The sequence below is a fragment of the Schistocerca americana genome, chromosome 4 (assembly GCF_021461395.2).
Source record: "Schistocerca americana isolate TAMUIC-IGC-003095 chromosome 4, iqSchAmer2.1, whole genome shotgun sequence".
In the NCBI taxonomy this organism is placed as follows: Eukaryota; Metazoa; Arthropoda; class Insecta; order Orthoptera; family Acrididae; genus Schistocerca; species Schistocerca americana.
In genome coordinates this window covers 694,114,450-694,141,331 of record NC_060122.1, presented here as the reverse complement: position 1 = coordinate 694,141,331, position 26,882 = coordinate 694,114,450, and the positions used below count along the sequence as shown (strand labels likewise).

General features: G+C 41.6%; 1 protein-coding gene across 1 annotated transcript in view; it reads right to left on the bottom strand.

Annotated features, from left to right (window-relative positions):
- Window positions 1-26,882, bottom strand: part of LOC124613713 (papilin) — a 232,959-nt gene that overhangs the window by 190,120 nt on the left and 15,957 nt on the right. The window contains exon 2 of the mRNA XM_047142433.1: window positions 26,008-26,180. Within this exon, the coding sequence (XP_046998389.1) occupies window positions 26,008-26,180 (173 nt within the window). The remainder of the gene's footprint in view (window positions 1-26,007; window positions 26,181-26,882) is intronic.

Below are 26,882 nucleotides of genomic sequence, written 5' to 3'. Positions count from 1 at the left end.
GGACGTAACGAAAATATTGCAACTGTGTCGGGCCAATCGTGATGATTACTTCAGCCGACTGATCACCGCGAGCGAGTGCTACGAATTATCATTGTGATCCCGACGTGAAGGAGCAGATGGCCAGCCTCTGGCAGCAATTTACTGGTTTCCCCACAAAATGGAGCTGCCTTCCTATAATTCAATTTAGTAGATTGTTGCATTTCTTTTCATAGTATACTAGCGAACACAGCAATGTTCCGCAATTGTTAAATATGTACTGGAATTGGAAATAAAGTCTAAACTTTTTGTCCTCCCCTCTCTCTGTCCATCTTCTCATCCCCCTCGTCTAGATCTACACCTCCTCCTCCCCGTATTTCTTTGTGCATAGTCTCGTGCCACCTCTTTCCATCCGTTTCCTTCTCTCCCCTCCCTATGTCCTTTTCTGTTTGAATGTTCAACAGCTCCGTGCATCTCCTCTTCCCCTATATTTCTGTGCCTGACTCCTGCCCCCTCTATCTGTCCATCTGCTTCTCCCTCTCTCTCTCTCTCTCTCTCTCTCTCTCTCTCTTTCTCTGTCCATTTCTCTCTGTATATTCAGGAGCTCCGCACGTATCCTCCCCACTCCCCCCCAATAATCTCGTATATAACCTCATCCTCCCCCACTCTGTTCACTTACTTGTGATTCGTCAGTAGAGTTCGGATAAAAATTTGAAATAAATCTGGCAAAACATTTTCGAAATATTTGGTAATAACTTATCATCTTTATACACTCCTGGAAATGGAAAAAAGAACACATTGACACCGGTGTGTCAGACCCACCATACTTGCTCCGGACACTGCGAGAGGGCTGTACAAGCAATGATCACACGCACGGCACAGCGGACACACCAGGAACCGCGGTGTTGGCCGTCGAATGGCGCTAGCTGCGCAGCATTTGTGCACCGCCGCTGTCAGTGTCAGCCAGTTTGCCGTGGCATACGGAGCTCCATCGCAGTCTTTAACACTGGTAGCATGCCGCGACAGCGTGGACGTGAACCGTATGTGCAGTTGACGGACTTTGAGCGAGGGCGTATAGTGGGCATGCGGGAGGCCGGGTGGACGTACTGCCGAATTGCTCAACACGTGGGGCGTGAGGTCTCCACAGTACATCGATGTTGTCGCCAGTGGTCGGCGGAAGGTGCACGTGCCCGTCGACCTGGGACCGGACCGCAGCGACGCACGGATGCACGCCAAGACCGTAGGATCCTACGCAGTGCCGTAGGGGACCGCACCGCCACTTCCCAGCAAATTAGGGACACTGTTGCTCCTGGGGTATCGGCGAGGACCATTCGCAACCGTCTCCATGAAGCTGGGCTACGGTCCCGCACACCGTTAGGCCGTCTTCCGCTCACGCCCCAACATCGTGCAGCCCGCCTCCAGTGGTGTCGCGACAGGCGTGAATGGAGGGACGAATGGAGACGTGTCGTCTTCAGCGATGAGAGTCGCTTCTGCCTTGGTGCCAATGATGGTCGTATGCGTGTTTGGCGCCGTGCAGGTGAGCGCCACAATCAGGACTGCATACGACCGAGGCACACAGGGCCAACACCCGGCATCATGGTGTGGGGAGCGATCTCCTACACTGGTCGTACACCACTGGTGATCGTCGAGGGGACACTGAATAGTGCACGGTACATCCAAACCGTCATCGAACCCATCGTTCTACCATTCCTAGACCGGCAAGGGAACTTGCTGTTCCAACAGGACAATGCACGTCCGCATGTATCCCGTGCCACCCAACGTGCTCTAGAAGGTGTAAGTCAACTATCCTGGCCAGCAAGATCTCCGGATCTGTCCCCCATTCAGCATGTTTGGGACTGGATGAAGCGTCGTCTCACGCGGTCTGCACGTCCAGCACGAACGCTGGTCCAACTGAGGCGCCAGGTGGAAATGGCATGGCAAGCCGTTCCACAGGACTACATCCAGCATCTCTACGATCGTCTCCATGGGAGAATAGCAGCCTGCATTGCTGCGAAAGGTGGATATACACTGTACTAGTGCCGACATTGTGCATGCTCTGTTGCCTGTGTCTATGTGCCTGTGGTTCTGTCAGTGTGATCATGTGATGTATCTGACCCCAGGAATGTGTCAATAAAGTTTTCCCTTCCTGGGACAATGAATTCACGGTGTTCTTATTTCAATTTCCAGGAGTGTATGTGCAACTTATATTTATATACGTAACATAGTAAAAAACTACGAGTATATAGCCTGCGTCTGCAGAATGATCATTACAGTAATGTGTAAAAATTGGGACTAAAATCAGTGAAGAACTTTTCGAGATGTGTGGTAAGAATACTCTCTCTCATATATATATATATATATATATATATATATATATATATATATATAAGTGTGTGCATCAGATAAAGTCAAGTCAAGAAGTTTTTGAGGTCTGTGGCAATAACGCTTATGTATGTATATACACAGGGTGAGGCATAAAGAATGAACGGTTTTCAAATGAACAATACATCGTTAGGAGTGCTTAAAAATTTTTTAATTACAGAATAACACTCAAATAATGTTGCCATTTAACAAAATTAATGCTTGAAAATAACATCTCCCAGATGACTGCCATTTTCAGCGATGCACTTCTCAAGGCGGTATTGGAAGTTGGCTTTAACTCTCTGCAACATGCCACTGTCTGTTTGGACGATTTCTCACGAACAGCTTACTTCAATTCTTCAAGTGTACGTGTTTTATGAACTTACACACGTGATTTGAGGTAACCCCACAGAAAGTAGTTACACATGGATACGTCAGGAGAAGGAGGAGGCCAATGAATGTCTCTGAACCAGGAAATAACTCTACCACGAAATTAATTGCTTCCATAGTCAATCTTGCCGTGTGAGCTGTAGCTCCATCCTGCTGAAACCACACTAGCCAGATAGGAATACGTTTTCTTCTTAATTCAGGTGAGAAGAATTCAGTGATCATCTCTATAAATCGTTCAGAGGTTACGGTTACAGTGTCCCCGTTCTCGTCTTGGAAAAAGTATGGACCAATTACATCTGTACCTGTCATATCTCACCAAACAGTCACCTTGGGACTATGTAATTGTTTCTTATGCAGTAGTTTTGTGTTTTCACTCGCCCAGGAACGACAGTTCTGGCGATTTACCATTCCATGCAAATGGAAATGAGCTTCATCACTCATAAGGAAAATAATGTTGTCATTTTGCTCAAATATGGCCTCCACTTCTCGCGCAAAATTTAGCCGCTGTTCATGATCTCCTGGATTTAATTTTTGCACAATGGCCATTTTGTAGGGATGAAATTTTAGGTTCGTATGCAAAGTTCGCCTTGTAGAGTGATTACTGAGGCGCAGCTAAGCCGAGTGTCTTCTAGCTGATCGACCAGGACTCCACATTTTCTTGTGTCCGAACTGAGCGAGGAGCTCCTGGTGGTCTTCCGTTCATAACTGTTCCCCGTGTTCGAAATGATTCTACCCAACGTAAAAAGGTGTTATGACTGGGAACACTTTCATCTCTAGCGAGATTGAAATGGTGACGAAACTCACACTGCACTGCAACGATATACTCACTATTGCACACAAACTATTGTAGCTAAATACACGATGTGGCACAGTCCACGGCTCCATGACCTTGACTAAACAAAACTGCAGTAGCTACCGATCACGCTACCACATCACTCTCCCCACTATGACCACCTGAGCCCTGAATACTAGCTGTTCTAAAAACGTCCATCCTTTCTGCATCACCCTGTTTTACTGAAGTATGTAAAATATGTATGAACTTTGAAGGTTCATTATGGTGTTGTCTAACTTACTACCCACAACTACGAACAAAAAAAAAAAATCTTTGGACCCGTTTTCTGGTGAAGATCTTTCAAAACTGATTTTAATTTTCGGCTTTTCCGGTAGATTTTCCAAAAACTTTCTTTCATGAGAACTTTGTCCTGATAATTAGGAAGACAACTAAGACAAATATCAAGGAAACTGTCGAGTCGTTCTTAACTGATAATGTTTCATGCATGCGGGAGCTGATGTTAATTTCCGACTTGTCTATTACATTTTTTAAAAAAAATTTCTGTCATACATACTTTATCCTAATAATATCGAGCACAATAACAAAAAATTCAGTAGCCATTCCGAGGTGACGATCATTCATACATGTGGCAATTGATATTTATTTACATGGATTTTACAAGTCTACATATTATAGAGAATAGTTTTGTGCAGTTTTTACACATTGTGCACGCTCAGTTCTAATAATAAACACTGCTTTTATAGTTGCAACGTTCTGCTAATGTGAAATGATACAATAATGAAATTTTCTTGTGGACGCTGTGTAGACATAATTAACAGATTCAATTAATACTTCTTCTGCCCCTCTGAAAAGTTTTTAATGTAAAGTAAGTCCGTCTGTTTTAATGTAAAGTAAGTCTGTCTTTTGTAATAACATGTAAGTCAGAGGTAAAAACAGAATAATCAATATATCTAATAAAAGGAAGTGTGGTATGCCTGTGTGCTCCAGCAAAATAGACAAGCGCATTTCGCAGCGCCATGGGGGTTGTATGGTGTGGTAACCCTCCATCCCATCCGTGAAGTAGGTTTTGTTTTGCGATTGCTGGGGTAAATTACGTAAGTACGTTTTTGTGAAAAGGCGTTTGTTCGCGACACCTTAATAAATGTAAGCGTGGTTTGTCCGTTCGTGCCGCCTTAACTTCACTACGCACACCACAGCCCTTAGGTGTCATATGGTACAACAGTCCTCCATCCCACTTAAGTGAAGAATGTTTGGTTAGGAATTGCAAGGGTTGGGTTTGAATATATGGGTATCAAAAAAGGGCATTGCACCAACGGACTTATGAGAAAACGGTGAAACAATTTGAAATCTACTGCCGAATTGGCCAAGAATGGCCAGAATGTACCTTCCTGAATGTTCGATAACGTGGGAGAATGTTGTAGAGTGTTCCAAAATGTTATACAATCTTCAAGAAGAAGCGACAATATTCTGGATCTCCGCGGTAACCTGGAGTTAACAGGAGGTGCGTTAGTTACTCATTGTGGATATTTCCGGCAAATGCTTCTAGCTATTCCAAAATCATCTCCAGCAGATGAAATGTTTGAATAAATCATTTCTTAGGCCTTGAGTGAGGAAAGTACACCTAATAAGAAACATGAAAGTTAAACTTTCCAGTGATCAATAAACTAAACATTTAGTCGAAAAAATCTTATAAATTAGTGATTGTGTAACTGAGCATACTGAACTTACGAATGATTTATACAACTTTATCAACAGGCCAAATGAACTAACAGAAGAAGTTGTTCTGAAGACTGTTCAAAAGTACTCAAGCTGATTATTTGAAAGAGCAATGAAATAGCTGACAACATTAATTTAATAATTCAAAATAAGAAAAGGTCATCAAAGATTACCAGAAAATATAATTGAAGCTAAAATATTATCAGGAAGAGTTATGGGAAAATCAGCATTTATTCCGAGTATACACCTCATATCTACCGAACTGCCCTTTTCTGTTTAAAAGGTTATAAGTTTCATGTAATATTGGCATTTAGTATCACTATAAATAATGCACAAACTTTAAGATACTTTTGTATTAATTTGATACAATCATAATTTTCTCACTGTTGGTTGCGTGTAGCTTGCTCTAGGGATGCGGAAACCCAGAGAATTTATGCATTACTCACCAAAAAACAGGATGACAAATGTAGGCCATAAGTAATCATTGAGAGGAAAGAGGTTAACAAATTGTGAAATATAATGAAGACAATGTTTTCTTTCTCTAAATTAAATACATTTGTATTGAGAATCTAATTTTTAGTATATCATTATTATTTCTCTATTTTAAGGTTGATTCTGTCAGAACATATACACTAGAATATATCCACCCACAACCAATCACTGGTTTTCGTGTAAGGTGCTACCCGTGTTCGCCTGTTGTGTAGTATAGTGATTTTCTGGCAGTATCATTTGTATTTCTGGAGGTATGTTTGAAGTCGTCACTACCACATTGTCATAGTCATTAGGACACCTTCTATGTCTTTCACTCCATTGCATATTTTATGGGAAAAAGTTGGTGCATCACGTACGTCGTCGAGATTTTATGAATATTTTTATTAATTATAACGAACGTTTGTGAATGTTCTAAAATACTTTCGAATTTTCTAGAAAGTTCCTGATTTTGTTTAACATTCTAGAATATTTTAGATAGTTTTCGGTGTTCTATAAGGAAGTAATTAGCAGGGTACTTTATTACAAATTAGGGCGTTATTGAATGCTTCAGTAGATTTAAGAGTACTGGAGAATATTTCTGAGCAGGTGAGAGTACTTTTTAGCGTAGCATACTAACATTTTTCGAATTTTTTTATGTTCATTCTTTCCTATGTTCTCGAACGTTCTCAGGTGACCTAGAATGTTCACATAAAACAAAGAAAAATAAACTCAAGAGAAGTGGGTCTTTTTCAACTAATAACAAAAATAAAAGTAGAATTTGTAGACAACGTCCTATGTCACCTACTGACAAGAATTTATGCATATGACGAATTGTCTATGATTCGATTAGGTATAGGTTTTCATAACTTTTTGTATTGACATTAAACTCGGTTTCGCAAGTTCAGAGAGTTTTGCTAAGTGAACGTCTTAAAAACACTTTTTTACTTTTTTGAAATTGATATTAAATCGTTCATCTTTAATGCAGAGGCCTGGCGACGGCAGTTCCCGACACGTCGTTATACATAAATTCATTTATTGTAAATTATAGCTTGCAGCGATCACTCGTCCTTTTTAATTTTTATTGTGCAGATCTAGATTTCAACTAGAAGCTAGACATTCTCAATGCACTATTATTTTCGCTAAATGCACGTAATGCCTGGTGGTTGGGCTTCATCCACAGTGGATGAAGCCTGACCAACAGAAATTACATGCACTGAGCGAAAATAACAGCATTGCTTTGCGAGGGCCCCTGGGGTGCTTCCTCAGCATTGTGGGGCCCTGTGATGCAGAACGAGGTGTACGAGGGCACTGTGGTTGGAAACAATAATTCATTTGGAAAGCTTGGACGAGTTTTAATATGGTGCCTTCTACCTCTTCCTGTTACACTTGGCCATCCTCATACATTCGGTGGCAGAATGTATATCATTCTTGTCAGAAACTTGTATGCACGAGCTGTTAACGTGATTGTACGAATATTCTCACACTTTTTAGCTCTTGCAGTCTTCGGGATTTTGTGGATGATGTATCACCAGTCAGTTTGATTCTGACTTGTATTGCGATCATATGTATACTGTGACGTTTATCCACCATCACTGCATGTATTTGCGAATTTTAGATGGTTTTCATTATGATCAGTCACTTTCAGTACAGCCTGCGTAGGCCAGATGTGGGAATGGACCAATCGGTTCGAAACTAGTCGCCCAGAATTTACCTACAGCTACCGTGACAGACTTGTAATAAACATTTTACGACTGCACATCGTAGAATGTAATTATTAAAATTGTGAAGTTTACCCTGTTGTAATGCATTCGTTGGTAAATATAAAATTCTATCCATGTATGTTGCTGATTAGCAACATATTAAATTCACAAAAAATATTGGTTCAAATGTCTTGTTGCCACTAACTGACATGCACATCTGTTTGCAATGCAAGACTAAAGTGCGTGAGTGATTTGTTGGTGGACAAGCTGTCAGTAGCTTGTCACCAATAAATAAATAATACTTCTTATAGAACTTAATACTATTCTTCTAACAGTTATTGTAATTACGTAAATGTTACATTTCTACTTCAATCCCAGAATGCCGGAGATAGAGAGGTTAATTTCAATTTACAGGTTTGTGACCAGGTGTAGTCACGAAATCGAATTGTGTCACAGCCGCACAATGTCCCGTACTACGTTCAACCCAAATTATGTCGCAGGGTTGCAAAGTGATTATTTTCAACGAGAGTGAACGTCGGTAGCTGCAGACACTATCAAGCTACCCACATGACTATGGCTGTGGTTGTCCCCGGGAACAGGAAGCGAGACACTGTCCTCTGTAGCAGAAGTGTTAACGACGCAATATTCCGCATTAATTAGGTAGTTCCCGGAAACTACTCCCCCGCCCGCAACTGTGTGCCTGCTCCCGCCCTTTGACGGCGGCTTGCTGGTTTACGAGAGTTTCCCAGTTCCCCAACCACTTCTCCTCTCTAGACTTGAATGCTCCGTGTCCGTGTCGGTGCGAAGGAACTGTGCTAGTTGATCTGCAGTGCAGGAAAAGAAAACAGTTTCAAGCATTTCTCGTGTTTTGTCTCTACTTCCACTCATTTAAAAAACATTCCTCCTCTTTGGAACATTAATGCAACAATATTTTCTGCAATTATATTTGCTTTTTATCATCATTTTCGCCTCGTTATTATCCGAATTAACGAACATAACTTGTCTCTAAAGAAAATCCGCGCCTCAGAATCGCATAAAACTTTTCTCAACTTTTCGTTCATTTCCTCTGCGACAGGCGGAGGATAATGGAAGCATAACGGTCTTTGAAGTTTGAGTGAGACTCCCCTTCCACCATCCCCTCAGAAACTTGGATCCCAGCCAATTAACGCCAAAACTGTGGCATCGTTGGTGAAATTCTGTCGAATGGTAACCTCGGCCGGCAGAACTTTTTTTAATGTTCATTTGAGTTTCGTTAAGATTCATTCTTTGGCTGGGATAATGAGGCGCTCTTTGTCCCTAACATAAAGGGATTTGTTTTCTTTTAATTCTTTGTTTCATTCTGCGGTGTCAGTTTCATAAGCGAGACACATTGTTTATAGAGCCTATTTACTGGCTGTTTCAAGTCCCACAGCGTAAATTTTGTGACATTATAGGTATCGCAGACAGGGACAAATATTTTTTTCCAATGAAATTCGTCTGGAATGTAGAGGCGGTCGTGTTGTAAAATGTAGCAACATTTCCATTACAGCTACATCTTCATTTATACTCCACGACCGACCTTATGACGAGCGGCGGAGGGAACTTTGTACACCACTGTCACCTCCCGCTTTTCTAGTTCCAGTCATGAATGGTGTGCGGAACGAAGTTTGATGGAAGCCCCCATACTAACTCGAATCTCTCTAATCTCAAGTTCATGCGCATGAAATATACTTATGCGAATTCCATGTATAGGTTGACCAACTCTGTGATGTTTTCGCGCTTTCTAAACGAACGTGTGATGAAATGCAGTGCTCTTCTTAGGATCTTCTCTATTTCATCTATGAGTCCTTAATTGTAAGTGTTTCAGATTATTAAGCAATACACAGTTGTCAGTAGCACAGATGTTTCGTATGCTACCTCCTTTGCGGATAGACTACACGTCCTGACAATTTTTCCAAAGGTAGTTCCAAAGACTCCACGTAAACTCGACTCTCTGTAATCTATCTTCAGAGTCTTTTCATGAGATATAGCTAGGGGGAAGCAACATATTGCTTCACTGTTGTAGTAATGTACGCTCTCATATTTCAACAGTAAACCAAACCGCCATATTCAACGCCTGTCTTGTAGCCTCTGCCACTGCTGCTTGATAAGTGTCTCTTTGACACTTTCGCGATTAGTAAATGACCCTGTAAAGAAAGGTAATGTTTTCATTTAGAACTTCTCTGTTTCCTCAATCAATTCTGTCTGGTTCGGATCCAAATATATAGAAAAAAGAATTTTGAATGTACTATTTCTGTGGGTGGACCACTCCTCTTGAGGTTTTCTTCCAGCAAATCTCAGTCTGGCATCTGGGCTCCCTACGATTAATTTTATGTGGTCACTCCACTTTAAATCGCTTTATATGTGCACTCCCAGATATTTAGTGGTTGGAAATTCTTCCAGTGACTGTTCGGCAACAGTATAATATACAAACCCAGATCTTTCTGCCTATTTATACGGGGCAATTGTTTATCTTCAGGGTCAACTGCTAACCCTTCCAACTTGTATCAATGATCTGCTGATAGTACTACATTTTGTTAGAATTTTCTTGTACTGCAATTTTTATTCTATATGTATGAAGCACATTGCATATCTATATGTCTGTATGTCGGAGATCTCCTCCAAAACTTCTGCATCGGTCTCACCCACATTAGGCACAGAAACAGGAGATGTCACCAGTATCAGCACTGTGCAGTTTATAAGCTTCTAGCTCCAATAGGAGCAGAGATACAGGCAACAACGTAATTTTTCCCAGTTTCTGGAGTACAGACTACCATGCACTACTGGCATAATGTGTGGGAACGGTATCAGTCTATGAGATCATTGCGTTTTCACGGACAAGAACAGGGTTTTCAAACCCCGAACTGTAGGCTGCTCTGTATGATAAGCGTACTGTGCTGGAATAGTAACAGTTTGCTTTATAAATGTCCTGTATGTGGTAACCGGTATGTCTGAGAGAAGTAAATGATTTTCAAGCCCCTGGTGTGTACATAACCTGCGTGGAAGGTTTCTTGAAGGAATAGTATCACCATGCTTTATTCGGCTGTACAGTAGTGGTTACACATACCAATAAGTATGGTGCAGCAGGCTGAGACAGAGGAGGGGTAGACAAAGCCAGAGGGAGGAGGAAATGGATATATAGAGAGAGAGAGACAGGAGGAACTGTACTAGAGGGAAACACATGCCAATAAGCATGCTGGTTACAAGTTGAGATAGATAGGGGAGGGGTTGGACAGAGCAAGGGGGAGGTGGAAATGGAGAGAGCGAGAGAGGGGGGAGGGGAGACGTATGTGGTGGGTGGAAGGTGTAGAGTAGTAGTGGGCAAGTGGAAAAGGACGAAGAGGGGCAGAGGGGGAGGCAGAACTGAAAAGAGAGAGCAGTGAAGGATTTGGTCAGTGGGAGGGGGAGGAATATGTGATCAGAGATAGGGTGTAGGAAGTAAATGAAGAGAGGGCAGGAGGAGATGTAAAGACTGAGAGAGTGGGTAGGCGGAGGTAGATAGAGGTGCGAGGATAAGGTAGACAAACAGTTGACGGAAGCAGTGGACACAGAGAAGGGAAGAGAAAGTGTGATATCTCCTCACGTCTCCTCTCTATCAATCCCTGCTTCTCCCTCCTTTTTTTCCTTCCACCAGCCTGTTATCACCCCACTTCCACCTAAGTGGGCTGTTAGTGATTTTTAACCCCCACCAGTATTTCTTTAAAAACAGCAGTGGCGGGTATTGCTGGCGAACTCCAGTGTGGCGCCCCTTATAAATATCTGTCGAAAGAAAGGTTGCAGTATGTATGAGCCGTGAATCAAAAACCGACTGATTTAATTTTCATATACCACCAGCCCATGTGTGCGAATGATCAATGTTTTTAGAATGGGTAGACTACCAGACCCTCTAAGCAAATAATCAATGTGTTAGGAATGGGTTGCTTTCGGACTCTCGGCAAACCGTCCTGGTGGTTTACAGACAGACCATGGATGTGTGTGGAAGAGTAGGGATACAAGGAGATGGTTGGGGACAGTGCTTCTTGTAGCCCTGCTTGGGACTGTCGAAGTAAACGAGGAGTGCCGTGTTTGTGGTACAAATATTGCTGCATCGTTGTGAATCAGATTGTTTGAAAGTGCGACATAGTGAATAACTCACGTGCTAGTTTGCTGTTTAAAATTAATGATGTAATTAGTGTATACAGTATTTTAACTGTCGATAGTCAAGAGCTTACTTTTGAGAGAATGTTGGAACTGGAAAGGTTACGCCCCCGAGACCTTACCTAAGCATCGCACAGACTCAAAGGTGTGAAAAAACAAAAGTAATTGTACCAGAAAATTTACTCCTTCATTATAAAAACACGCAACCTGGCTGTGTGGATGGGAAATGAAATATGCTTTCTTGTCTTACATGTGTCTGGTAAGAAATGTTGCAGAAAGTGCTTTGGCACAGATGGGTAACGGACATTAAACACTTAGCTGACAAAGTTAAGAAAAAGGAATTGAGTGGACTGTACACAAACTGTAGTATCGAGTTTGCTGCGCTTTGGTAAAGTCTATACAAGATGTCAACTGAATACAACTTACAGAATGAGGATTACGAAGTCTTGTTTTTAAGAATCATTACATCCTTCACAAGTTGATCTGCTTTATGAAGCTCTGCTGTAAGTCTGAATTTGCAATAAGGAGACATGATGAAACGGATACCTCAGAGAATCCTGGTGCTTTTCTGGGGCAGAAATAGATTCCACCTTGAAGGAATACATCGTGAAAACCAATAATCGTGTATTTCTGGGGCTTTCTAAAACAATTCAGAACGAGCTGTTGGACTCTATGCTGCTTGCCATGAGTTGATTTGTAAATAAATGTCGCACGCTGATTACGTCACAACTGAAGTTAGTAAAATGACAGATTTCTCCATCTTGCCTAAACTCGTAGTTATTGTTCGATATGAACTTACAGGGGAAGTGTATGAATGATTCATAAATTTCATGAGACCCAAAGATCATATAGCTGTGGCAATAAGTGGTGAAGTGTTCAACTAACTTAACAGATTCAAGATTGACGACTCTCCAGAAAAACTGATAGCTCAGAGTTACCGTGGATCTTCAGTTATGAGCTGTAGGCACAGCGGGGTGCAGGCAAGAGTAAAAGCAGTGTATGAACGACCAAATTTAGTACGCTGTTATACAAACCAACTCAGACTCATTGCAGAGCACTGTGCAAAACAAAACAAAGAACTTCGAATATGTTTTATCAGTTTACACTGATTGTCTACTTTCTTCTCGAAGTCACTGAACAGAACTGCCATACTGGAGAATGCTGTGAGGGAACATATTCCAAGAAATGCTGACACGAGATGGAATTTTAAAACGCTATGTGTGGACACGGTATTTAAGTATAAGAAAGAGATGGATGAGTGCCTTGGGATCACTGAGGCTGATGATAGCAGTAATTACTCAACAACCAGGAAAGCAGATGGACTTTGGAATCTTCTCAACAACGACCGAAAGCTTCTCTTCTGGCTTGAGTTTTTCAATAAGATCCTACCTCACTGCGACGTTTTGTTTAATCAGCTGCAACGTAGAGATGTTGATTGTGTAACAGCTCTTGAGAACGTCTCTGATTTAAAGTCAGTGATTGAATTGACGATAAATTATCTTGATCTCCATCATCATTGGTGTAACGGGAATGGAAATGAAGAGATCACCAGTCCAAACGTTTCCGTTTCGCAGACTCGGTAGAACTGCTGAAAAGGGAGTCTGTGACCTTGTTATGGCTAACATTGACGAACGTTTCGCATTTAGCAATCACATATATTATTCCAGCCCAGTTCATTTCCAAAAAACAAGCTCTGGTTCCCTAACAAAGAGTTTCAGACAACAGTTAAACTATTTGGCCTGAACGAAAATGAACTGCAACAGGAACTGGCAGTCACATACAGCAGAAATGATGTCGAAACTGCAAACGGAGCTTTAAGACTTCTCAGTTGTATCTGCAAGAATAATTTAGAAACTGTTTTGCCGGAATCAGTGAAACAATTAAGAACTATTTTTATAGTGCCATTGACAACAGTGGAAAGAGAGAGGTGCAACTCCACATTGAAAAAAAAATACTTTCACTAGTACCACAATGAAAGAAGAGAAATTGTGCGCGTTAGCTATGTGCTCTATACAAAAAAACACTTTTGGATGTGCCTAATTTTAACAAGATTATAATTGAAAACTTTGCTGAAAAGAAGGAAAGGAGAATAGAGTTCGTCTACAAACCTGTCAGCCAAAGGTAAGAACATCGTTTAAATCTTATTCCATAATTTGCTATATTGGGTGCAGAAAGCATTTCTAGAATGACCATGAGATCATTTTCGAGGCGTACCGTTTCCTGGGCAATCGAAACGCGTTGTGCAACCGAGGTCTCCACCGCGTAATCCACTGCAGGGAAAAATTTGACTCACTGAAGTGAGAATGCGTAAAACAGAACCATTATTGAATATTTGAGCAATGGCTGGATTCTAACCAGGGATTCAGGACGTTTTGGTTACTAGTCAGCGACACTATACCTCTATCGTATTTCAGTTCTTTTTTGCGTATTCTTTCAGTGAGTCAAATTTTTCCCTGCAGTGGATTACGCGCTGGAGACCTCGGTTGCGCAATGTTTTACTAATGCTGACGCTGAACTTAGTCTAGCCCAGTCGTAGGTCGCATATGGGCCGGTCATATTCGACCAAATGCACCCGAATCATTTGCAAGCTGCTTGTTTACAAACCACTACTAGAGCTAATGGTAGAAGGTGGCACAAGAAGGGGGTCACCTCTAGGTTGACCATCTAGTCTTCTGGGTGTCATGATGTCTATTTATATGTAACCGTTTTCTTGGAGTTTGCAAGTGACTTACGAACATTTGTTTTGCTGTCTGTGTATTGCGGCTGTAATGGCACCTTTCCTTACTCATTGTTTTGTGAGGGCGCTAAAAAATGTCAAATACATGTGACCCAGAAATCAGCGCCTATTTATTTAAGTAATTAATGGTCAGTATATTTTAGAACAGTGGAAGTAATATTGCAAAAAGTTGATTACTCGACTATCGCCGGCCGAAGTGGCAGAGCGGTTCTAGGCGCTACAGTCTGGAACCGCGCGACGGCTACGGTCGCAGGTTCGAATCCTGCCTCGGGCATGGATGTGTGTGATGTCCTTAGGTTAGTTAGGTTTAAGTAGTTCTAAGTTCTAAGGGACTGATGACCTCAGCAGTTAAGTCCCATAGTGCTCAGAGCCATTTGAACCATTTTTGAACTCGACTGTCTGTAAAGTAGAGGACCTGTGTAGTAGCTGTCATTTCATCTGCATACTAGACGGTTATTTGTTAAAACAAATATCTGAAGAATTTCTGTGTTTATCACAAGAATGAACTTTGTGCCTGCTTGGTGCTAATGAGATAGCTGTTACATACATTAGACTGAGCAGATTGACACGTGTTTCTCTTCCAATGTTAAGAGGTTTTGGTTTCATTAATTGTTTATTCTTAAGGGTAACGTAAGGCAACATTCAGTGCAGATGTTCGTAGTCACACATCAGAGCATAGGTTGGTCGTCTACCACCACGACATTTTCTGAGTGGCAGTACCACTCACACTGTTCTAACTAATATCTACTGGTGATAATTACAATATAATTTCTGCTGATATTTTGGTAAGAAAATCGAAAAGAGCCTTTTGAATGAGAATTTACATTTGCAGTACGCCTCTAGTTCTAGCAGTTTGATCTTAATTAATGCCTTATAGTCTCACACGCTAACCGGTCCTTTCGGCCATCAGAATATTCAAATGGGAATTATCGAAGTGCAATTGCTGGAACACGCGACTACCTCAAATAATACCCCATTATGTGTAGAATTCATCCGGGAAAGCGGCGTTAATATGACTCTCAATCCATCTACTGTCGACTTACTGAAGGATTTGTGCTATGTTCTGATAATGGTATTTGAAACTGCCTCAATACTGTAAAGGGTTCTATCAGATGTCAGCAATGCTGAATGCAGGCACATAAAATGATCTTCACTGCTGCAATGGCTATTTCACTCCTCACAGCGAAATTTGTGAAAGGCTGATTCGGCAGCAAAACCTGGTGTTCGTAAGTCCGTCAATAGGAATTTGAGAGTGGTAGTGATGCATGAAAGGAAAGAGACTGCCGATTTTTGTAACGCTTCCGATCGGGACTATCATAAGAATCTGGTGTCACAAGGCGTTTCGGAATCATAAAATTTTTATTTTTTCACTTCACATTAAAACAAGTGCTATGATATGAGAGGAGGGTATGAAATATACAGGGTGAGTCACTAACTATTGCCACCAAAAATAACTCGGAAAACATGATAGGAGCTGAAAAGTTTGTGGGACAAAAGCTACACGGGGCAACGGGGGCCATAATATGACGTTGGTTCTTTGTTGCAAGGTGGGGTCGCATCAAAGATATGAAGGTCAACTTGGTTTTCTTTAAATGGGATGTTATAGTTTGGTACTTATTTTCTAGTAGCGGCCTTCGAGACGAAACCAATGATGTGTAACAGCTAGGTGTTTGAAGTGACGACCATTGGTATCAAAGCAGTGTTTCAGTCTTTTTATCATCGACTGAGTAGTATTCCTCATCACTTCGGCGTTTATCGAAGCACGTTCTCTGACAAGTCTTTCTCGCATATCTTCAGGTGTAGTTGGAACGTCTTTATAAACAATGTCTTTTATGAATCCCCACAAGAAAAAATCCAGAGGCGTTAAGTCTAGCGAACGAGCCGGCCGCGACACATCTCCTTAGCGCTCAATCCAACGATTTGGAAATTGAAACTTTCTGGCAGATTAAAACTGTGTGCCCGACCGAGACTCGAACTCGGGACCTTTGCCTTTCGCGGGCAAGTGCGCTTCCAACTGAGCTACCGAAGCACGACTCATGCCCAGTACTCACATCTTTACTTCTGCCAGTACCTCGTCTCCTACCTTCCAAACTTTACAGAAGCTCTCCTGCCAAGCAATTCTCTCGCAGGTATGAAGTAAGTATGGCCAATTATTTGATTCAGTGGTAATATCGGCATTATGTTTAAACAACATATGAGTAATCTTTGTAAATTCTAGAACTCTCCGTTTGGTGAACCGGTTGTTACTTCAGTTTTCTCTGTCTTAGGCATACAGCATATCCTAAAGCTCCTTAGCGTAGATATATTTCGCTTTTATAGATAGAGCACCAGTAGCCGATACATTTTACTCATGACGAATAGATGATACGTATCTTTCTTTTGGTACTTAGAGACTGAATGAGAGGTCTGCTCGAGGGTGACTTATTGCAGGCATTACTGTGAACGTTTGTGTTCCTCGTTCCACTTTCTCATAACGACTGCCTCTCCTTTCACGACAGAAGAAGCTGGAAACAAAGTTGTGCCCCATACATTCGTTAATTAAAGTTTCAAAGGAATTTGGAGTCTGAATTTGCTCTAATTTCTTATGGTGTCCCGCGTAGCAGTCTTTCTTGGTTTGAAACTTCGTGTTGTTCGTAGCTTACGAAGTCTTTCTGAAGATGCTACGTTTTGCAATCGATGCTGTGTTTTTCTTTCTTCATTTGTGTGCCTGTCTTGTTTGATAGTGCCTTTGACATAGATCTCAAGATGAATATTTTCCAAGTCTATTATTGTAAAAAAATACGTGTTGCCTACTCATAATATTTTACAGTATACCTACTGGAGATGTTCTCAAAATGTAAAATATGTTCGGCGGTGAGCTTTTTAGTTTCAGTACGCTTAAGACATAAAATCACAAACAACTGTAGCAATTAACGATTTGTGTTGTTTAGATTAAGAGTTGGCGCATCTAAGCATTATTAGTGATGACGCTGTAGTTCCCAGTAACGGAAACGCAAATGAGTCTCACTTACATATGCTTTAGTATTTCGGCGCTTTTACACCTAGTCTTTGCGACACGAATTGTAGTAACTTCCTAGACCGCTTACGGGCGATATTTCCTGATAGAAGTATAACTGAATCTTAGCATCAACGCTGGGTATGATGGGAGACCTATGACCGACGAGTTACTTCCTCAATGACACAGAGCTAGCCTACAAAATTCAATTAATATGTTCCTGTCGTTTCCATTAAATAACCTGAGGGATTTTCACACAAGGTTTGAAATAAGGTTACCAATTTATGGTTTTGAGTCCAGCAAAGTCATTCGAAATGGAAACTGCAATTATTCTCGTCTTTTACTCTGCGAATGGAGCTGTCGTAGTCAGAACTGGAGCAATAAGTGAGAGTACCAGGCTGCAGTATTCCGTTAGCTGTGAGTTAATGTCATGACCTGTCATGTACAGGATACCAAGTAAACACATACCTTATTAATTCATACTGATACAGACACGCTCTCATTACAAATACTTTATGTTTCATTAAAACAGACTTTCGTCATAAGGATAGAGTAGTAACTGCTAGGCGTTTGAATTAGTACAGTGCATATTTTAATGACATATTCAATTATTTTATCGAACATATCAGTAAAAATCAGAGAGAAATGAATCATCAATCTCTCACATTATCTAAAACAGCCTGCCAACGCTCAGACAGATTATCTATTCCATGCCTATCTTGTGCATCTGAGTTGAAGAGGTCGTTGAACCAGGATTGTAGTGTATTTTCGTCCAGAGAGGAATTTTCTTGACTGTATTTCAATAAGGAGCTTGAAACGTAGACTTTTAAGGGAAAAAGTCAGAAGAGTATGTGCGTGATGGATGACTTTTAAAACTCCTGTACAGTTTTCTTATGAAATTGGCAGAGCGCATTATTATGTATTATCAACACGTGACGAAGTTTTGTACATCGTTTCTCTTACAGTGTGGCTGATACATGCCGTAGCTGTTCGTTAAAGGTACCATCAGCGCTAAACTTTCCCTTTTGGAGGTTTCCGTAATGCACAACACCCTCTGAGTCACTATAGACACCATATTAGGTTCACATTGGTATTTGCTCAATTATATGTCTTTTGTTAGGGCTCAGCCATTGCTCGTCTTAAGACAGTAATATATAGACGTTGTAGCTAACCACCAATAAGAATACTGTATTGGAATCCTCGATGAGCCAACAGATGACAATCAAACAAAAATGAATGAATAGTCACCACTTCAATATTTGTTGTTTTAAATTACAGCATGCAGTACGTCTGCTCCTGACATCTAATTCTTGTTTGTTGAATGTAGATGTCGCATGATGCTTAAATGGTAACCTATGTCTATTACTGAGTCTTCATGATTATGCAAAATCATTCATTCCAGAAATAAGTTTCTTTTCTCTGCCGTGTTTTGACCGAAAGCACTCCTCACACAAAGACAAAGGATCAGAGCTGTCTCTGTTGCCTTCACCCCTCCACTAAACCCAAAGCGAATAATAAATCGCAAATGTTATGACTTTTTCCAGTCGCGACTATATTTTACCACTCTTGAACAACGACATATGTTTCATTCACGCAAAATCCAGATCGTAATTGTAAGATAAATTCGAAAACCTCAAATAGTAAAATAACCGTTGATAAATGCAGTCACAGCATCAAACAACGTTCAACTAGTCGGAGGCGATTGATGTTGGCAGCAGGCGGCGTATGACCGGTAAGTGGAACCTGCAGTGGAACGAGGAAACTCTCGAACGGAACTGTTTTGATCGTGGCGCAGACACGAGCGGTTTGGAGGAAATGTTTTTGAAACTTTTCACTGTTGGAGATGGATTGGAAAATGAAACGAACTATGTTCCATCACACTGATAACCTTAGCAGATATCCGATATGCGATGTAAGGAAAGTAGGGAATGGGGTGGACTCGAACGTATGACTTGGCGTTTGCAGAGCTGGAAGCTTACCACTACACCACGAACAGATGCGTTTCTGTAACATCTCGAGAAGACTGACAGAACTTCCTCCATATACTTGTGCATCCTACAGGGTTACCATATTGTGGATGTGGCCGGACTTGAATTCTGAGAGGAACCGGGAATATTGACTGCCTTAAGTGAAAGACTTAGAGACGGCCAGCTTTGATGTCCAGTACTGCACTTTCTTGTCTTGATGAAACATTATGAATGGCTTCTATTGAAATGTGACACTGACTGAGTGAAATTCATTGTTCAACCCCAGATTTAAAGTTTACTCTCTAACCTAAGTTTACTCTCTAATGTCACATTCCCAAAATGGTTCAAATGGCTCTGAGCACTATGGGACTTAACTTCTGAGGTCATTAGTCCCCAAGAACTTAGAACTACGTAAACCTAACTAACCTATGGGCATCACACACATCCATGCCTGAGGCAGGATTCGAACCTGCGACCATAGCGGTCGCGCGGTTCCAGACTGTAGCACCTAGAACCGCTCGGCCACTCCGGCCGGCTCACGTTCCCATTATTATACATAACGAAATATGGATGTAATGAAGAAAGTATACCCAAGCAGTGTCACGTTGGCTTAGCGGTAACACGCTCGATTTTCACTGTGCTGGTGATTTACAGGTCGGTTCGGATCTCCCTGGAGAAACACCCCAGTTTGTAAGTCTTCTACTTTTCTTTATTCGATCTGCAAACGGTCACAGAGAGTTTGAGTGACTAAATCACAAGAAAAGCTGTGCAATATAAGCCATCTCACAACCTCCATTCAATAGACTGCAGGATTAAGCAGTAGTGTCTGGTTTAGAAATGCTGATGTACTTCACAAGAAAGGCACAGCAAAGGCGCCGCGGGACCATTAATTACAATAATTTGTGTGTCGTATGTCATTCAAGGAATCGTCATCTGAGGCGAACGTTACAGAAGCCAGTGAACATACTGAGGTAAATCTGTAGGTGAAAAACGTGTTGAACAGAAGAACTGCACCCTTTTCACATCTTTGTTTTTGTATCTGCATCAGAAGCGATACATTTTCCTCACAAATATACATTTTGGTTACTATATACTTGAATCAATTCACAACTGTGACTGGAACGTTCAGTTTTCTTTCATTACATCAAAGTTTCGTCGTAAGACAGATACGATAAGTGAATAATTTAACCACATTTACTATACATTTCTATCAAGGCAATAGAATATGTACTTCAAAGATTCTCAAACCATTTTTGCACGAGCGATTTCCGCATGAATAAATTTGCCATCACTGTATCGAAATTGTATGACACTTATTATATGACAGTTATGTCTCACACTCTCACACTCACGACATCTCCAAAACAAGCAGATCTGATAAAACTTAGCAATTTTCTTGTGTTCTTCAAAACTCGGTTCATGGTATTTAAAGCAATAAGGACTAAGTGCATTTCCGTCGATGGTGCACTGCGCAACTTTCACTAGTGATATTATTTCTTTTTCATGGAAAAGGTGTGACTTTACAGACCATTTCGCAAGGGTAGCGTACGCGATGTATTGAAAGACATAGTGGTTAAGGAGGTCAGTTACTAATCTGCTCTTAGGGGGTTAGAGTCCTGTCACTTCCACGAATTATAATTGGTGGTAAGAGTTGTCAGTTCAAGAGAACTCTATATACTGTGATTTCTGCTCGGCATTAAAGCAAAATGCAACCCCTTTTGCGCTTTAGTCAGTATGCTTTTGTCGATGTAAGAAAACTAGATACTTTTCCTTTGATTTTTTCACCAGCACTGACGTCATGTCACGTACAAGAAAAATTAGTTTCATGTTTATCTCAGCCTTTTTGATGAAGCATTGTATAATAATTTAAAATCAGGAGTCTGTTGAACGACTCAAAGAGAGAAATAGACAGCCTACCTTTTATATAAATTCTGCTCCTTCATTAAAAAAAAAAAAAAAAAAAAAAAAAAAAAAAAAAAAAAAAAAAAAAAAGGAAAAAGAAGAGTATACTCGTATATATGTTTGGCAAACAAATTTTCCTCTTCTTCGAAGGAGAACAATTCATTCAAATGTCGTAAACAGTTTCTCCCTAACAACACAACATTAAGTACCTTGTCCAGTTTCCGCCTACTCTACTACCGCACTTAGCCACCGGGGAATAGAGGCACCAAGTTTCCGGATGAATCGTTATTCTGCGACAAGTCTTCCCATGCGTCATGAACGGCTTCCGACTGTACTGTCTAGGTTTTCTGTGCTGGTCTTCTACACCTAACAATTTTCTCCATCTCTGGACATACGTGACCATAGGACTGAGGTTAGCTACCTTGCGAGGCCAGTCCCACAGTTCGACATCTCTTCGTCCATTTGGAACAAGTGTTCTACACATTTCGCTGTGTGAACATTCTCCAGTGTTAGGCAGTAGCAACGACTAGAAATACGACTGTCCAGTTGCAACAGAACGCCGCAACCATTTGCTGCGTCCAGTCGATACCATGATGCCTAAAAGCATCTTTACATCAGCGGACATGAGACTAGCATAATGTTTGATCCAGAAGCCTGCTGATAATTAACCAGTTAATACAGAGAACTGAACTTTTTTAACCGTATCTAATTTGTAAGTTAACTGATTCATAAGTTACGACACAATCTTGAATGTTGCAAATGTGGGCTTCATTGGTTTGACGGATTAATCCTAGTTTCTGAGATGTGACATATGGGTTTTCGAATCCCACTTGCGGTACGTATTTTAAACACACACGAACGGATCTCCTTCATCTCTAGTAATTTCAAGTAAAGAATGACGGGTTGCGCCGTAGTTCAGAATCTGCATTATAAACATCATATCCCTTCGCTGCCAAATGGGGCTGAACCGGTTTAGGTTGGGATAAGGCCAACACAAACTCTGTCGCCAGTGAGCTTCCTTACAATACAAATTTTATTTTATTTAATGACCCAATGGACGTTTAACGTCTCAGTGCTCATCTCTCCCTTGAATTCGGACACTGAAAATTTTGGCGCTGGATTGGGACTCGAATTTGGATGACATCTTTCTTGGTATCTGGTCCACACGGTACGATATACTTCGATTATTTCTTTGTTTTCCCCAAGATGCGAAACCCCTCTACGTTTCCATGAAAGGCACATAAGTGAGTTCGAATGCTGGTCCGACACAAAAATATCCATCGTTTCATTTCAAGCCGTACCATACGCACAACGAAATGTTAGTGATAAATAATGTTCATATTTACTATATCTCCATGTGTTGTCAACAATAACGACAGATGCCGTTATTTGTAGTCAAACATGCAGACATCTTACCACTCGTGAATAAATCATTCATAGACAGGAAACAACGATGATAGATGCCGGGTTAGATTCCCGGTCAGGGATAGAAATCATCGTTTCAGAATCCAGCGTCTCGTTGCTAGTGAAATAATTCGATATCTAAGGTCTGATTTTACTTAGTTAACAATCTGATTACGTGTTGGGTTCGAGTCCCCGTCACAATAATTTCTATCATATCACTTCGTCTGAAACACGTGCAATGTTTCTCACTTGAAATTATGTTAAACTCTCTCGTTGTTAGTTAACAGGGAAATAATGGTCTTGACATGATTCCAGGCAGAGGACAAAAATTTTCAAGGTCACACAGGCTTACTGAAACTGGCGAAAACTTCCATATTTCTCGACACTTTATGCGTTGTTACCAATGACGAACGTTGTTGTGATCGTCTCGGTCAGGCACGACAGCTTCGCTTAGTTACAATGGCTATAGGTTTTTGATTTCAACACAGATCCACAACAAAAAAATTCGTCATGTCGTCTAAAGTTCAAACATGTGCACAAACAATTGCTTAGTCACGAGTACAGAGAATTTGCAGGTGATACGATGTCAGTTTGAGGTGTCCATAGAGCGCTTGCTGCTGTTACCGCGTTGCTTTGAACTGGTTAGTTTAGCATCCAGTGTATGACAAACCACTCGTATCGGGAACGACGTTTCACAGGTGTGGGAACACCTTTCAAAGATCAAAACGGTTTCGAACGGTCATAGAACGTGAGGAGTCCATATACAGGGTGTTACAAAAAGATACGGCCAAACTTTCAGGAAACATTCCTCACACACAAAGAAAAAAAAATATGTTATGTGGACATGTGTCCGGAAACGCTTACTTTTCATGTTAGAGCTCATTTTAGTTTCGTCCACCGACGCTCAATATTTTCTTTATTTGTGTGTGAGGAATGTTTCCTGATAGTTTGGCCGTACCTTTTTGTAACACCCTGTAGTGTCTCAAAATCTCGTGTTCATAAAAGTACTTAATTTTGCCCAAAGATTGTCGGAATGACTTATGTGAAGGAGTTAATTTAATTCTTATGAGTGAGGTAGTGAGTCTGAAGTGTCACTTACTGTAATAAAATTTCGATTACAAGCTTCAGGGACTGGCTAATCCGTAATGACGCACTTTCCAGTATTTACAACATCGTGGTAATGATTTATATCTGGACTGATGACCTCAAAGAACAACGTTCTCTGATGATCACTTGTGGTATCCATTTTTCACAACCAAACGACTGTATTGCGAAGTTTATTGGTTTATCGGAAACCAGTGGGAACAAGGCGTATGTCCAAGCGCTTCAAACTATTGTTCTTGTCATCTCTCTGAATACTGACCATTTCTCGTGTGATTCTCGGTGCAGAAGAATGCAAAATAATTCAGGATTTGGTAGATCATAATCTGTTTGGCTGTAGGATGAATAAACTAGAGAGGCAGTTCTCATTTGTCCTTGGTAACGCGTTCGTAGGATTCGTCGACGTAGAAAAGGTGGTCGACAGTAAAATGGCGAAAATGTTTGAAATGCTCAGGAGAAGATGTAGGGGCTACAACGAAAGAGGTGGAGCTAGCGGGATGGGTGGGAGGGTGGTTGCGGGAGGGGGGCATAATATACGACTTGTGCAACAATCAAGAGGAAAAGTACGAACGGAATACCAATTAATAAGTCCTCCGATACAAAGAGTGTGAGGCAGCTATGTAATCTTTGGACCTATTGCTCAGTGCTTACATCGAAGAAGCAATGACAGATAGGTTCAATTATGGTATTAAAATTAAGTGTGAAAAGGTGTTAGTGAAACGATTCGCTGATGATATTGCTATCATCAGTGAAAATTAAGATTTACTACAGCTGTTGAATATAATAAACCGCGTAATGGGTACAGGACAGACTACTGGATACAGAGCAATGAGGAGAAGGATGAAAGGAGCAGCAGAAATGAAAATAGCGAGAACATCAAAACTGGTGATCAGAAATAGGCAAGAATTCTCCTATCTTAGGATCAAAATAACACATGACGGACGAAGGGCAAGGAAGACATAAAAAAGCAGGCTAGCACAGACAAAGAGAAGACAAAGAGAAGCTAAGTGTTATCAAACGCCAACATTAATTTTAGTAAGAATTTTTTTTGAATGTACGTTTTGAGAATAGCATTGTTATGTAGTGCAATACTGACCGTGGGAAAACCCGAAAAGAAATGTGGCATTGTATTGTATTGCGGGGAGGCTCTGTCCCAGCCGCAGCCACAGTGGTCCACAACCTTATGGGTTACTGTGCGGTTCGGCCTCCGGTGGAAAAGTTTCACACCAGACGAGTGTAACCCCTATGTTTGCGTGGTAGAGTAATGGTGGTGTACGCGTACGTGGAGAACTTGTTTGCGCATAGTGTACCTGAGGCGGAATAAGGAGAACCAGCCCGCATTCGCCGTGGCAGATGGGAAACCGCCTAAAAACCATCCACAGACTGGCCGGCTCACCGGACCTCGACACAAGTCCGCCGGGCGGATTCGTGCCGGGGACCAGGCGCTCCTTCCCGCCCGGAAAGCCGTGCATTAGACCGCACGGCCAACCGGGCGGGCCAATGCGGCATTACTGAAGGATGATGAAATATAGTTTTTGTATGAAGACAGTAACTGTTCTCGAAAGAACAGAATACTGTTGATGACCGTGCAGTTTTTCACTGAAATAAATGATGACTAACTGAAAACACTCAGCTGCCGGCAGGTGTTGTTGATATACCTCGATGTGGACAGCTGAAAACGCGTGTCCCGACCGGGACTCGAGCCCGGGATCTCCTGCTTACATGGCAGACGCTCTATCCATTTGAGCCACCGAGGACACAGATGAATAGCGCGACTGTAGGGACTTATCCCTTGCATGCTTCCCTTGAGACTCACATTCCCAACTGTCCACAATTCTACATACGTAATGTACCTTATAGACATTTGCCCATTCACTCATTACTCGCGCACGCTTTGGCGATTCCCGTAAATGCTTTGACTCATAATTAATGAGGAGGTTCTCCGCAAAATTGTTGGAGTAAGCACTATGTAGAAAATACTGACAGGGAGAAGGACGAAGGGACATGTTTTAAGAGATGAGGGAACAGCTCACATGGTATTTCAGGTTGATTTGAAGGTTAAAACCGATAAAGGAAGGCAGAAATTGGAACACAGCCAACAAATAATTGAGTATGTAAGGTGCAAGTGCAGTTCTGAGATGAGGAGGTTGGTACCGTGGAGGAACTCATGGTGGGCTGTGCGCAATTTTTGTGGATGTCGTGATTACGTGAGAACCAGGTTTGAATTTTTTACTTAGGTTTGACCTCTAGGCCGTTACTTTATTGAGGAGCAAGAACAAATTAAAGGTTGAAGTCTAAGAGCAGGTCCAGCAGATGGGAGGCGGGAGGCAGGTGCTCACCGAGCGCGGCCCAGACGAGCTGCTCGGTCTCCGGCGTCCAGTCGACGAGCGCGTCGGCCTCGACGTGCTGCGGCCGCGTCACCCTGCCCAGCACCAGGTACTGGCTGCGCGCCGACACGCCGCGCCAGCAGCCCGAGGACAACGCCTCCGCCGTCGCCGTCACGTTGATGGGCCTGCAACACCCGCACACAGTGGCGCGTGTAGTAAATTTCGGCTGTCTATTAGCGCCACCTGTGCCGCAGTTGCTCTGGAAGGTGTACCAGCTGGGACCACTACTATAGTTCAATTCTTTTATCTTGGCGGTTCGCGCATGCCTGCCCAGACGTGGGAGATTGCTGCGTTGCCAGTTGTACGCGCCAAGAGAATCAGCGCCATAGTATAGTTCTCAAACTTACGTTTAGGGTGAATTTTGATTCAGACGTAGGACTGGAAAGGTTTTTATTTTCAAAAGAAGGAACAGAATTTAGAAGAGCATGTAGTATCAAATCCTCTCCCGTTGTATTAACTGATGTTGAGGACAAATTGTACAATGCGATATCCATACGCTTCTTACTAGCGATTCATTGCTGAGGCAGCACATTGATAAGAAATACTCTCATCTACAGGTAAAAATGCAGTTATGTACGGATCTGTTCGAAATTATCAGGTTACGTAATTCTGAGAAAGCCGTATCTCCAACTATATCCTTGATTTCTACAATCGTATTATTCACATAAAAAGAGAATTAGTCGTAAGTCTTTTTTCGAGAAACGACACAACAGACACAAATCTTTGAGAAGTTTCTATCGTATTCGATTATAGTGAGTGGTTACTGTGTTCACCATTTTCTTACGTAGTGCTTGTTCACTATTCCACACACATGAAAGGCAGCATAT